This window comes from Camponotus vicinus, unplaced genomic scaffold (assembly GCF_025532165.1).
Source record: "Camponotus vicinus isolate PSW18456_S1 unplaced genomic scaffold, iyCamVici1.0 SCAF_1, whole genome shotgun sequence".
In the NCBI taxonomy this organism is placed as follows: domain Eukaryota; kingdom Metazoa; phylum Arthropoda; class Insecta; order Hymenoptera; family Formicidae; genus Camponotus; species Camponotus vicinus.
The window spans coordinates 17,984,013-17,996,985 of NW_028141945.1; the positions used below are offsets into that span (position 1 = coordinate 17,984,013).

The 12,973-nt window shown below is 34.1% G+C and overlaps 1 protein-coding gene and 1 long non-coding RNA gene across 4 annotated transcripts in view; one reads left to right on the forward strand and one right to left on the reverse strand.

The window, feature by feature from the left end:
• The window catches only part of Mmp2 (Matrix metalloproteinase 2), a 171,008-nt gene that overhangs the window by 11,358 nt on the left and 146,677 nt on the right, over window positions 1-12,973 (forward strand). For both annotated transcript variants that reach the window (XM_083077875.1, XM_083077874.1), the window contains exon 2: window positions 3,870-5,079. In XM_083077875.1, the coding sequence (XP_082934001.1) occupies window positions 4,972-5,079 (108 nt within the window). In that variant the 5' untranslated portion in view covers window positions 3,870-4,971. The remainder of the gene's footprint in view (window positions 1-3,869; window positions 5,080-12,973) is intronic.
• Window positions 9,322-11,138, reverse strand: LOC145974852 (uncharacterized). Of its 2 annotated transcripts, none has more exons than XR_014439823.1 (3): window positions 10,755-11,138; window positions 10,103-10,613; window positions 9,322-9,568 (listed from the first exon to the last, which is right to left on the reverse strand). It is a non-coding gene; the product is annotated as an uncharacterized LOC145974852 (long non-coding RNA). The 2 variants fall into 2 exon arrangements; XR_014439821.1 differs by having other exon boundaries at window positions 10,723-11,138.

Sequence of the window (12,973 nt, forward strand, 5' to 3'; positions counted from 1 at the left end):
TTTCACGACAATTTGTGGGATTTTGTGTGACATCACAATATTAAAGCGCGAATATAGATTTAAAGGCAATTGGAAGACTACTCAAATAAAAGTATTGCTATCTCTTTAGGGTCTTCGACCGATTCTTTTTCCTTGAATCAGCGGTCTTTTATCTGTTGTGTTTACTGCGGAAAGAAAGAAAGACTCGCATGTCATTGCCCTGATAGTGAGATTGCGCACTTCACTCGATTGCTTCACCTGCACTTTTTTTTTATTAATATTTTTGGAAAATTCGTTCAACTAAAATTATCATCAGTTTTCTAATTAAAGAGGAATATTAAATTTTGTAAGTTAATTTTCCAGGTTTTTGCATTTTTTATGAAGAAAAGAGGGAACGAAAGAAAAAGAGCCATAAAACACCATTATTGCCCATTCGCGCGAATATTTTCTGAATTGGAAATTCTCTCTTCTCTGTTCTTATTCTCACGTCTCGTAGTTTATGATGTTTTATTTATAGATATATTTTGGAAGAATCTCTCAAAATTTTTAATCAAGTTTTAATCAATTTCTTCTTAATGGAAAAAATAGAAATTTTTAAAATTTTATCTTTATACTATTTTTAAAAGATAAGGGAGAGAAGTAGAAAAATAGGAAAAAATATATATATATATATATATATATTTTATATATACCTTCTTGAAAATTTATTTTCGAGAGAGATTTTTAAAAAATCTGTGTGATCATGATTATATTCAAAAATTGAATTCAACTAGAATTCGTTTTGTTGTGCCCGGAAGCGGCACGGGATGTGGGGAGCAGTCGGGAGATATAAAATATCTCAGGCCGCCGAGGATCAGAAACCGGGGTGTCGGCTGCTTCAATGATTTAAAATACTTTTTGTTTTAATAATACCTTGTATTCTAATCTTCAGAATATACATTAATTTGTACAGGAGCCTTTCTTATTTCTGCGCTGATTTAGTTGAGTCTTTCCGCCTTGTCCTTCGTCTTTGATAGTAATCTTTAAAACAATTTTCTTATAACGCGTTATCGGTTCGCACTTAACACTGATTACACTTGTGTTTCGACTGTCCCGTGCTCCTCCGGTGGTTTGTATTTAAACCCTTGTTTGAGGAGGTTTTTCTTTGAGAGGGGGACCGCTTAGTAACATGGCCCGGGGTCATGGTGCGGTCAAATTGAAGTGCAAGCGAAGATGATTTGGTGTCGAAATCCTTCGTTGCACTTCCGCGTTTATTGGCGTATTCGCTGATGGTTCTTGGACTTAATGAGGTGAATGCTCGATATCGCATTTAGCAATAATATTTTATGCTAGCGTTTAATATTTTAATTATGTCCGGATTATAGTCTGTGAGACTATAACAGTTTGTTCTATCGAGATATCGATTCGTGAGGACGAGAAAAATCGTTGTTAAGGATGAAAACGCGAGATGAAAACACCGTGTATGTCGCAGGCGGACAAGCAACCATGCGGCAAAGAATGCCGGTGATTATCGAGACACGAGACAAAACGAGGTCAGCTCGTTCGCGTTGGCACGTACCCCGGCGATAACGATCCTCTCGTTCTTTCGGCCCCGCATGTTGATCTCTTTCCGGTTTCCGGTTGCGCCAACCCGATCGGCTTCCCATTATCTCATGTCCTCGTTCCCGTCAGTTTTCCAACCATCGGATGATGACGATCATTCCGCTTCGATTGCGATCTTTTGCGACCCAACCGGCCGATCGGCGGTGGCCTTCTCGTTTTCATGTCTTTCATAAAATTGTGAACCTTCGCGGTTTAATACACCAACGATCTTTTTATTACACGGTTTATTGTATGAATAAGAAACATGAGCATTATACCTCGAGATAATTTTATATTTAATTTAATATATTTATTATAATATATTTTTAATAATTTTTTAATATCAAGAAGTACTCTCTCTCTCTCTCTCTCTCTCTCTCTCTCTCTCTCTCTCTCTATATATATATATATATATATATATATATATATATATATATATATATATATATATATGTGTGTGTGTGTGTGTGTGTGTGTGTGTGTGTGTGTGTGTGTGTGTAAAATCAAAATGATATTATTATTATTAGTGTGATTATTATTCTTAAATATATATACATATTAAGTTTAAGTAATCGATAAAAATTGTAAAATCACATAATAAAATATTTTTCGAAAATTTTAAATAGTTTTAATAATTTTTAGAGTATTACATATTTTACATATAATATATATTCGCATATAATGATTTCATTAAATTTGCAATAATTAGAAAAAAATAAGTGAATTAATCAATCAGGTTTTTTGAAATTTTTATCTCTGCTTTAATTGACAAAATTCTTATTGCTTCTTTAAGCCTTAAATGTGAGTAAGATGAAATGGACCGAATGAAATTCTCGTCGGACACGCGCGCGACTTTATCCGGCGTAAGACAAAATTTAATTATGTTTTCCTGAATTCTATTATCTACTTCCGACCGTCTGTTTAATATTCTCCCGAGAACTTATTCAGTTTATCCTTGAATACAGTATAAGGTTTCGAAGTTCTACGTCAATTTTGAAAACACGTGCGCGTGTGTTTCCTCAATAATAGAATAGAAGCAACTCTTTCTTCTCTCTTTTCTTTTCTTTTACTGAAACATATTACGTATTGTGTGTATGTGTTACGTTACTTATTCGGATTATATCATAGATTTAATATTATTCGATAAATTTAATAAATTATTATTCGATAAATTCACATTGAATTTTAGCAGACTCCATTTTCCTCCCATATAATTTTCTGACTTTTAATTTAGTTGATTGGATGGAAAAAGCACATTATCTGTCATAGCAATAATTCAAATGTACAATAACGACAAAAAAAAGTCAATATGTGTATTTTTTTTTTGTATTGAAAGCTATTTGATGTATTTATCTTTATTGTATTTATATTTGTATTTATATTTATATTATTGTATTTATATTTCTTTTGCCGTTTGATCAAAGTTTGATTAAAATGTTTTGTCTTTATTTATGATTTGAACAAGCTCTTTGAAACATTTTGCACACGCTTTGTACTTTACGTATCGATTACTTTACGTACATGATCATGTGCACCCGATATATGGTGATTCATAAAAATTCATGAGATTCTTTCTCGAACGATCCTCTCTCGATCACGGTTGAAATTCAACTTAATTCCCTTTCCTCTGTGTCCTGCTGCCTTCCATATTTCTCAAAGGTGACGAGAAATCTGGGCTCTTCGAAGCCATTAAGCCCGGCAGTCGTTTATCGTCCCGAATACAAAAGAGCACTGTTTCGCGCGAGTCGTCGAATGGTTCTTTTGAAACCGTACTTGGAACTAAAGGGCCCGATGAAGTTTGCATACTTTTTGTCCCCTCCACTCAGACAGTTTCTGTCGGGGATAAATCTCGATTTGTGGTCTTCTGACTGCGATATTAAACTAATATTCTTTCTCTTTCTCTCTCTCCCTCATCTCATAATATAGAATCTGTAAGTATTCGGTATTTTTTGCGTGTTTCATTCCGTAACTGACTTATTTTTTAATTAAACGATTTTAATTACGAATGTAATAAACCTTTAATTTCCAAGTATGATTGCCAAGCGTACTTTAACGTGTTAACTAACGTGTTTGCACATCTTTTTGAATTTTGTTTCAAGATATAATTTGAAATTAAAAGCATCAAATTAAACACTATTTTGTATAAAATTTTAAACCGCCAATACGTATATTTTATGAATATTTGGTAACATAATTCTTATATATAATAAAAATAATTAATAAAAATAAATGTTATATATGATATTTATTCTTACAATAATATAAGTTTTGATGTGATCTTTTTTTTAATGGATGAATTTGTCACCCAGGTCGGCGGATGGACGTGCCAGCCGCTGGAAAGCCCGAATCCGGAGGAAAGTACGAAGAAGCCGGTAATCATCGCCGTCGTCATCATCGCCGCGGGCGGCGCAGAAGGACAACTGAGTTGACGAAAGTCGACCGATTTACGAAGAGGAAAAGAGAAAGGAAGAAGCGCGAAGCAAGTAAGTAAGCAACGACACGGAGCATCAGTTAATCACCGTCATTGCGGTCGATCGAGGCGAACGAAGAAGAGGAAGAAGAAGAAGTGGGAAAAAAGGAAGCAGGAGGAGCATCCATTGGTGGGAGAAACGATCGGTGAAGGAGAAAAGTCTCAGTTCGCCTCTGAAGACATAAACGACGTAGACAACGTCCGACCACGTAAATGTGTTCCCATCATCCGTAGCTTAGGCGAGAGTGATTGCCAATTCCCATTCATTCATTGGCAACATGCGCTAGACGCTAATCTCGATCGAGAAGCCGATTATAGTGATTTTCTTACGAATTATTTTCAAATTGATTTTACTTGATTAGTCTTCTTCTTTTTATATTTTATACCTTTTGAGAGAATCTTGAAGAGCTCAACAAGTATTTATATTTGGAATATTTCGCATTTTACGAATAACTTGAGGAGACTATCAGGATTATTTAGCGATTGGAGAGGAACTATTCCGTGGGATTCCTGTTCCGGCTATCTCGTGCTTTGATCGTCTTGAACGGATTCTCCGAATCACTCATTCGGTTGGAATCTTCATTCTCACTGCTTCGTGTTTCGTGGGTAGAAGATCCTGAAGAGACTCGAGAGACCAGCCGGTGGAATCTCGATCTGTTCTACTTCGCGTGCGCTTTGATTATTCCGAAGGGACTTCGAATCGTCAGTGGAATCTTCATCTTCGCTACTTGAATTCCAAAGGGACTCAAAGTGTCATTATTACTCGTGGTATGTGATCTCGTTGGTATATTTGACTTTGACAGTGACAGTGCTTTCGTTTTTTTTTTAATCGTTATTAAGTTTGCGAATTGGCGTGAAACTCTCGTCTGTGGAAAACATCGGAACAATCTCTCGCGAGTGTTGTATCAGTGTTGCCTCTTCTTTTTAGGGAAATTGGACAGATGCGCTCCGTTGCGAAGATGATGCGTCACGTTCTCATCGTCGCCCTTCTTGCCGTGCTCGTCAACGGAGCACCGAGATCATCGATCATCTACGCGGACGACAAAGCGGTGAGTGATATTATCTATTGATTGAATCTCGGCAAAGCGAGAACTAAAACATCTTTTGGTGACTAAATCATCAGCGATGAAGTATTCAATTTAACCATTTTTATGCGAGTAGTAATTGATTGATTATTATTCACAAAAAACTCAGAAAACCATTTATCTTGTACCAAAGATCTTGTACTGCAGAATATCGAGAAATTTAAAGAATAAAAATAGTATAAATAATTTTTTTGTTATCGATTTGCATCTCATATTTTTTTATTATAACATCTTTAAAAAAATATCTTTTTGTCATTTAATTCATTAAAAGATGGAATATGACTTGAAAATAAATTGGATAAATATATGAATTATTATAAATTTTTTTATTATTAAATTGTTAAATATTATTTTGCAGAGAATTTATTTATATATATTGTTTTTTCCTTCATATTTTTTCCGTATTTTTAATTTAATAGACCTGTAATTCTCGTATCTATTTCACTGCTAAAGATTCTTTATTTGGTAACATGATTAAGCATCTCACTATGTTGAATGACAAAGTTTCATTTTGCACTGTTGGATATTTCATCATCGCAAACACCGAATTACGCCATTCCGAGATCAATTATAATTGTGCCATACACGTGGCGATTATGACGGCCTTGTCCTGGAATAATTTAAACGGAACCCGTGCGAGTAATTAATCGATTACTGCTCACGAAAATCCAGGTAAATCATATTTTGTCAAAAAGATTCGTCCGTATCTTTGAACATATATATCAATTTTAATAACATCATTATAAATTCATATCTGAAAAAGTCATATTTATACATATATTAGCTTGATAATGTATGCATCAGCAGGAATTGGATTATATTTTATTTTATAAAAAGTAATATATAATTCAACTATAGAATATTTTATAGAATAATATATAATATATAGCGAGTATACTTCAATTATAAAATAGCGCTTATACTTTCATGAATTTAATTATACTATATTCTCTATATATTTTATTTATCATACTGAATATGTTTGAAGAGGATATATTATAGTATCCTTTTTTTTAATGTATTTTTGAATTTTTAAAATTTTATTCCAGAGCTTCAATTGCTTTACTTTACCTGGCTTTTCGCGGATTGTAATCAATTATTTTGCACACATACATTTGTACTAGGTTACATTTCGCGACCATGATGCAGGATTAGCTTTTCCTGCAGAACGTCATTCGGGGAGCAATTTAGCCCGTGTTTCGACGGTGAAGAATAATGGAGCCACGGATATTGGAATCCACGGGGATTCAGATGTAACGGCGAGTTTCGGAAGCGAGTTTCGACAATATTGCGCGGGTCAAATTTGGTGCGCCGAAATCGCGCTCCGGACAGGATATTAGAGATATTCAATCGCGCGATATCGAGTAGACAAGCGAGTTTAGAGAATTGCAGTATCGAGGCAGTCAATAGCGGTGTTGACACCAAGTTTATTCAGTATTCAGGATGAATCGGATATTTCCGTGGTTATAACAGTATTATTTGGATATATATTAAAATAATTATTGTTTAATTCATATGCATCATATTATCGTAATGTAATTTTTTCCATGAAATCATAATTATTTTTTTCCTTTTTTTTCCTTTTTAAAGATTTTACGAGATGTCATTATTTTTATAATTATTTTATTCCGTATCAAATATTTTGGCTATTAAGATTGATTTCCCTTAAAAATCTCTCTTTTAATTAAAATTTTTATTAAAATAAAATCCATTTGCGTGTATGTGTGTGTGTGTGTGAGAGAGAGAGAATGTAAACTGCAATTTTTAAAGCAGAATAAACGTTCAGTTTTCAATCGTCATCGTAAATAACAATTTCACAGATTTTTATGAAAAATAAATATTTTATTTTTTAATTAAATTGCTTAAAAAAAGAGATATTTAAATTATACTTTTCAAATATATTTCTAAACACACACATATGTATAAAGAATTTATATAAATATTTTAAATAATAATATTTTATATAATTTATGATTTTTTAATGAATAAGAAGATGTGCTTCGTAGAGATTCAAGATATCGATAAATATCTGCATCTTTCTCTCTTATACTCCTTTGTTTTAGGTAAGGGTAGATTATTCCGAGTGTTTTTAATCTTTAGCAGAAGAAGACGGTCATATCCCCTTTAACCTTGCTTATCTACGGGCATCGATCATATTAATTCGTAAAGCTACACGCATGCAGATGGTGCTTCGTAGTGTGCTCGTATTCATAAGGCACTTAATATCAAGCAGAAGCTCGTAAAGCCGACTGCGGTGTTATACCGTTGTGTGTATGAGTATATGGGATACCCCCGCGATAGCGTCTGGGACTCCCTGTGGGCTTTGCGGTTCTACCAGGGACAGTTCTATAGTTTTCGCCGAGCTGTAACGTTCCATTACCTTAATATATTACGAGAATCGCTCGTTGAAACGACTTACAGACACGTATGAATAAAGTTTTGATTACTTGCGTTATAAAATTCATATGAATAAAAATTGAATGCAACGCGAATATAGTATTTATATTTGTTAAATTAATTTAAACGTAGTCGTATGTGCAATTTTAATTTTTGATTTTTTTACATGGCATATATGATAACCTTACATATGATTTTATACTAATTTATAAAAAAATGGAATTATAAAAAATATGTAAATAAGGAATTATCTTCTCTCTCTGTTTCTAACACAGGCAGTGATAACTATTTTCGAATAGGATCAGGTCGCAATAGGATGAAGATAATTGTACACGTTTAATTTCCTTAATGACTTTTTTCGATAGAAAAAGGTTTTTAATATAATTATATTTCGGGATGAAAGAGTGAGGCAAGGTGCATTTGGCAATGCAAAAGTAGGATTCTGCGTCGCTAAAGTTGGTCGCTTGGGAATTAATGGTACGCTGCGTTCCGCGGCATTAACTTTTTCCGTGTGGTTTCAGGCACAGCTTTATTGTACTAATGACTGCCAGGAGAGAACGAGCTTAGTGTTGGCTACGTATAACAAGTATATTTTCTTTTTTTTTGTTTGTGCGCAAAAAAATATTTTCTCCATTCCGCCTCGTGTATTTTTCGCCGCGGAATCATTAATCCGATTGGCGTCCGAGTCTCGTCGGAGATACGTAATGACTTACATTTGCATCCCTGGTATATGTAATTATTCGCGTAAATTATCAAATTTTATTTTACCAAATTGTAGCTAAAACGCTTCAATTTTTATCTGCATCGAGCGACCGACAAGGAAAAATTTAATACATCGCGGGGATTTTTTATTCAAAGCGAGGAGCCTCAACTAGGGGAACATAATATGTCGCGACAAGTTAAGTTAGGTTGACAAAGAGAGTCGGAATTAATTGCACTCTGTGATGGTCTTAATACACTACGCATTTTTCGCAAAAGAGACGTATACATAGTTATATTTTGTGCTTTTATTTTGAACTGTCTAATGTAATTTACCTACGTAATGTATCTCTCAACTCTCTTTCCTTTTATTATATGATTATCATGCATTTTAATTTTAATTTCATTTTTAAACATATAAAATGAATTTCTATAAATACGTACATACATATATTTTCTAATAACTTATTCTTCTGATTATAATTGAAAATATCATTAATTCTGATTATATTACCACTATTCATTATATACTAATGAAGGCAGATGCATGATTTAACTCGTTTGGGGAAATGAGAACATATCGTATTAATAATAGGTAGTGATTGTTGTAATAAGCTCAACAGCAAATTATGAGAACAATGTTGTCGATAATCATGATATCAAAATTGCGGATAATCTTTCGATTATATTAATTGAAGCCAAATATAATAACATATATTTTGTTTGTAACAGTAAAGGGTTACATATTAATAATGGCTTTCGAGAGTGTAACAAGGCGCATACATTTATCTTTATATTTTATCAACATGGTAATTTAATTATTAATTGTCTTATAGTTTATTAAATTATATTTAGCTTGTTGAAGAGATATTACCTTTAGACTAATATTTATTAAATTATAAATAGATTTTATATAGCATGATAATTAATATAATAAGAGATAATTAATATCATAAGATTTAACCAAGTATATATATTTAATTAATTTGTATTTAATTTATATTTTTTATTTACATAGATTTCGTTAGTTTTTAATATTTAATTAAAAATTCTCATCAAAAATAAAAAATAAAGCAAAATAGTATTTATATAAAATGTTTTATATCTGCTCTTTTACAATGCATTTCCCATAAAGGTTTCGGAACGCGAGGAAGTTACGGAAAATATATTCCAACCATCGTCGGATACGTGATCCATTCGGTTTATTTCCGGCGAACATAGCGCGCGACACACGTTATACCTTCGTTTCTCTCCATGTAACTGGTCAGAATATTTCACTGGTCGGAATATTCCGTCAAAATTCCGCGTAATGGCTGCCGTGCTCAATTTTTGATTTTTCTCTTTTTTTCATCAGATTCTGCAATAAATTAACATAATATTTACATTCTAACGACTTTTTTGCGCCATTAGTCAAACTAATTTCGTATGAATAAAAAGGAAAAAAGAGAATGCAAAATTATATTCGTAATTTTGCTCGCGATCCCGAAAAATTTGTCGCAATATATTTCATTTAGTTTTATCATGAGAAAATATTAATACGAATTTTTTTTTAATATAAAAAGCATTGAAAAGATCTAAATTAAATTAAACAATACATAACAAATTTAAGTAGTGGAGACAAGAGCAAAGGAAGTGATTTAAATGATAATATATAGTAAAAGAAGTAATAAAAGAAATGGACGAAAAAAGCTAATGATTAATATTATAAAATCAATTTTCAGCAAAACGTATATCACAAACATTTTTAAATTTTGTATAATGTTTAATGCGATTTAATATCAAGTTATCTAACATAAATTGACTTGTTAGATTTTTGATATTACGCCAATTTAATTGATATTTAATGCTACAAATTTGACGATAACTTTTGGTTGCATCTCGTATAACTTACATATGTGCTGTGGCGAGTTTTGCTAATGCGTCTCGTTGCATCAATCAGCATGGAAAATTTAATTCTTTTGAAAGGTCCACCAACACTTGGCACAGTCACAACATCGCATATCGAGAACGGAAGTCGTATTGGAAGGGAATATTGTGTTATTTCGATCCTCCTTGATCGGGCGAAGAGAGCGCGTATCTCGTTGCGAATAGAGAAAACGCAAAAAGAGACAGAGCGTGTTTCTATTCGATCGATTCGCCCGACAGATCGTGTTATTCCTACGTTCGTTCGCTGCATTCGTTTGCATTCTTCGACGGGGCGGCAAAATAAAATGCATCCCTGCCGCGGTACGCGCCGCAAATTCTTCCTCTCTTTCTCCCCCCGACCGAGTTTTCACCCAGTGAGTCAATACTATCGAGACGGTGGAACGAGCTTTACATTTGTCTCTGGCTATTGTGAAATTCTCGCGGCGGAATCTTCGCGATTCGCGTTCGAGGCAAATCTTGTCAGCTAGGAATGCAACCTATAGAGAGTAACGTAAACAAAGGGATTCACTTTTGTTCTTCGAACGGTTGAGCGGTTTATTTCGAAGAGCCTTGAATTAAGCATAAAATGATGAATTTGCGAAATACTCAAATACTAGATGCTATTTCCATTTCCGAACCATGTATTTGCTCCGTAATTATCTGTTGTGTATCTATGAATAATCTCTAATGATCGTAATGTTTCAACCATGTGCAAGATACTTTTGATCTCATAATCAGAATTGATATATCGGCGGGAAGTGCGTTGTAATTTTTCGAATCCTACACGCAATGCGACTTTCCATTTGTTTGCGGCTGATTAAGTGCAGCGCTCGTCATTTCCGGATATTTTTCGTCGCGTTTCCGCATCCACGGCGCGCATTATTAACTTTGCTATTATCTTCAGAATTTCAACGCACTCTTGGCTGCGCGCATATATTAACTTCCGCTACCCGTTTATTATGCGTTTTGTGGCACGTCGCGACGTCGAGAGAGCCTCCTCTCCCCTTTAGCCTCTCTTTCACGTTACAATCTGAATACAGTCAAAATGCAGGCATTGTCGTTTTGTTTTCCCGATATTCTGCCGCGATAAGGGATTTCCACTCTATAAATAATCGAGTGAGAAATTATTCAGTAGTCGAATTTACGTTGAATTCTCTCGTTGCGATATTTCATCCTGCTTGGTATATTTATATCGTTGCATTAATAAGTCGTTTTACAACTTTTATATTTATATTCTTTTATTATAATTTTATTAAGTATCATAAACACAAAAATATTTATTCGATGTTTTCTCTCTCTCCTTTCTTCAATTGAAATCTTACGTTGTAAAATGAAATTCTCTTCTCAACATTTTTCCCTGAAACTTAGCTCTTTTTTTTTTAAATCCAACTCTTCTCGCGGTACTCGAAAAATGCATAAACAAGAAGAGCAATATTTCGCTTTTGACAGCGGATTAATGAGTTTGCCGAGCACGTTCCTCCGTCTCTCTTACGATGCATTTCCGTTCCGTCGTAACATCGCGAGATGCATCCGCATCTTTCAGAAGCTTCTCCGCAAACTTCTTTGGACTGTATATGGATGTGGATAGAAGTCTGAATTAACTGTCGAGCATAACTTGGGCGCGCGAATAATTTGCGGAAAGTTCGCGGGATGCGCACGCGATCTGTAAATTTGCTCAAGGCAACGCCATGATCGCAAGCGCTTTCGTCGACAACTGCAACGGCACACATAAATACGCAAACGAGTAAACGATGGGCAAATCTCGGGTTGAGATTGCAGAGAATATTCTTGTATGCTAAATGTTTAATGTTTAGCGTACAGAGATTTCGTTCAACTTGGTTGTAATTAAGAGGCACAATGGCTGCTTTAATCTTAAATAATTGTAGTGTCTCTTAAAACTATTGTAGTAATTATAATTGAATTCTAATCTCTAGGATAAACGCTTAATTCTTTGAGAAGAAAGAGAACGAGACATTTCCCCTTTCCCTCGTTTTTAATTATTATCATAAATCGGAATTACTCAAATTAAGAATTTTATCTCGTCTCATAACTCCTTCTGCCTTTTATTAATTTTAGACAATTATAATTTTCACAGAAATTATATGAGTTAAAATGATGGTAAAATTAAAAATTCGGAAATTCAAATTTTTCTCGTACGTCTATGGCTTACGATTCCGTCTTATCGTGCGGTTTACGCTTCAAAACGTGTCTCGCATTAACAACGACGTCTCGCCAGAGTTTTTGCGTGCGTGCGTTACTATCGCGCGTGTCTCGCTCCATTCGTGCTATATCGCTCGTCTAATACGTACCTTTCATATGTCGTGCAGACACGGGGTGGATGACTAAGAGCCGCACACGGTCGATTCCGAAAGTCGCTTCAGCTTATCGACTACACGCGCGTGTTGCACGCGTACTTGGAGCGTCGTGGCGCCTGCGCCCATCACTCTCTGGCCTTCCCTCGCTACACAAAAACCATTTCCCGTCCCTCGAGTTCGCGTTGCCACCCCTTTGTGGGAATCCACCCTCGTTCTCGAGGAATGTTCTACGAAACATCAATGATAATACTAAAAGAAACACGCAATGTTCTGCGCGTACAAACTTTATTATTTTACATGAATGGAAGCATGAACAAATTTTATTTTTATGAAATATATCATGATTATGTAAGAGGAAAAGAGAAATGGAAAGAGAGAGCATTAAATAATTATGGCAGAGTGTATTGAGATTAAACAAAATGTGTAAAGCGATCGATTTTTTTATTTAATATTCTTTCGTGGTATTATTGGATTTCTATGGCATAGACGGTATTTTTATCTGCAAAAAAAATTGAAATAATTATGAAATTTTATCTGTAAAA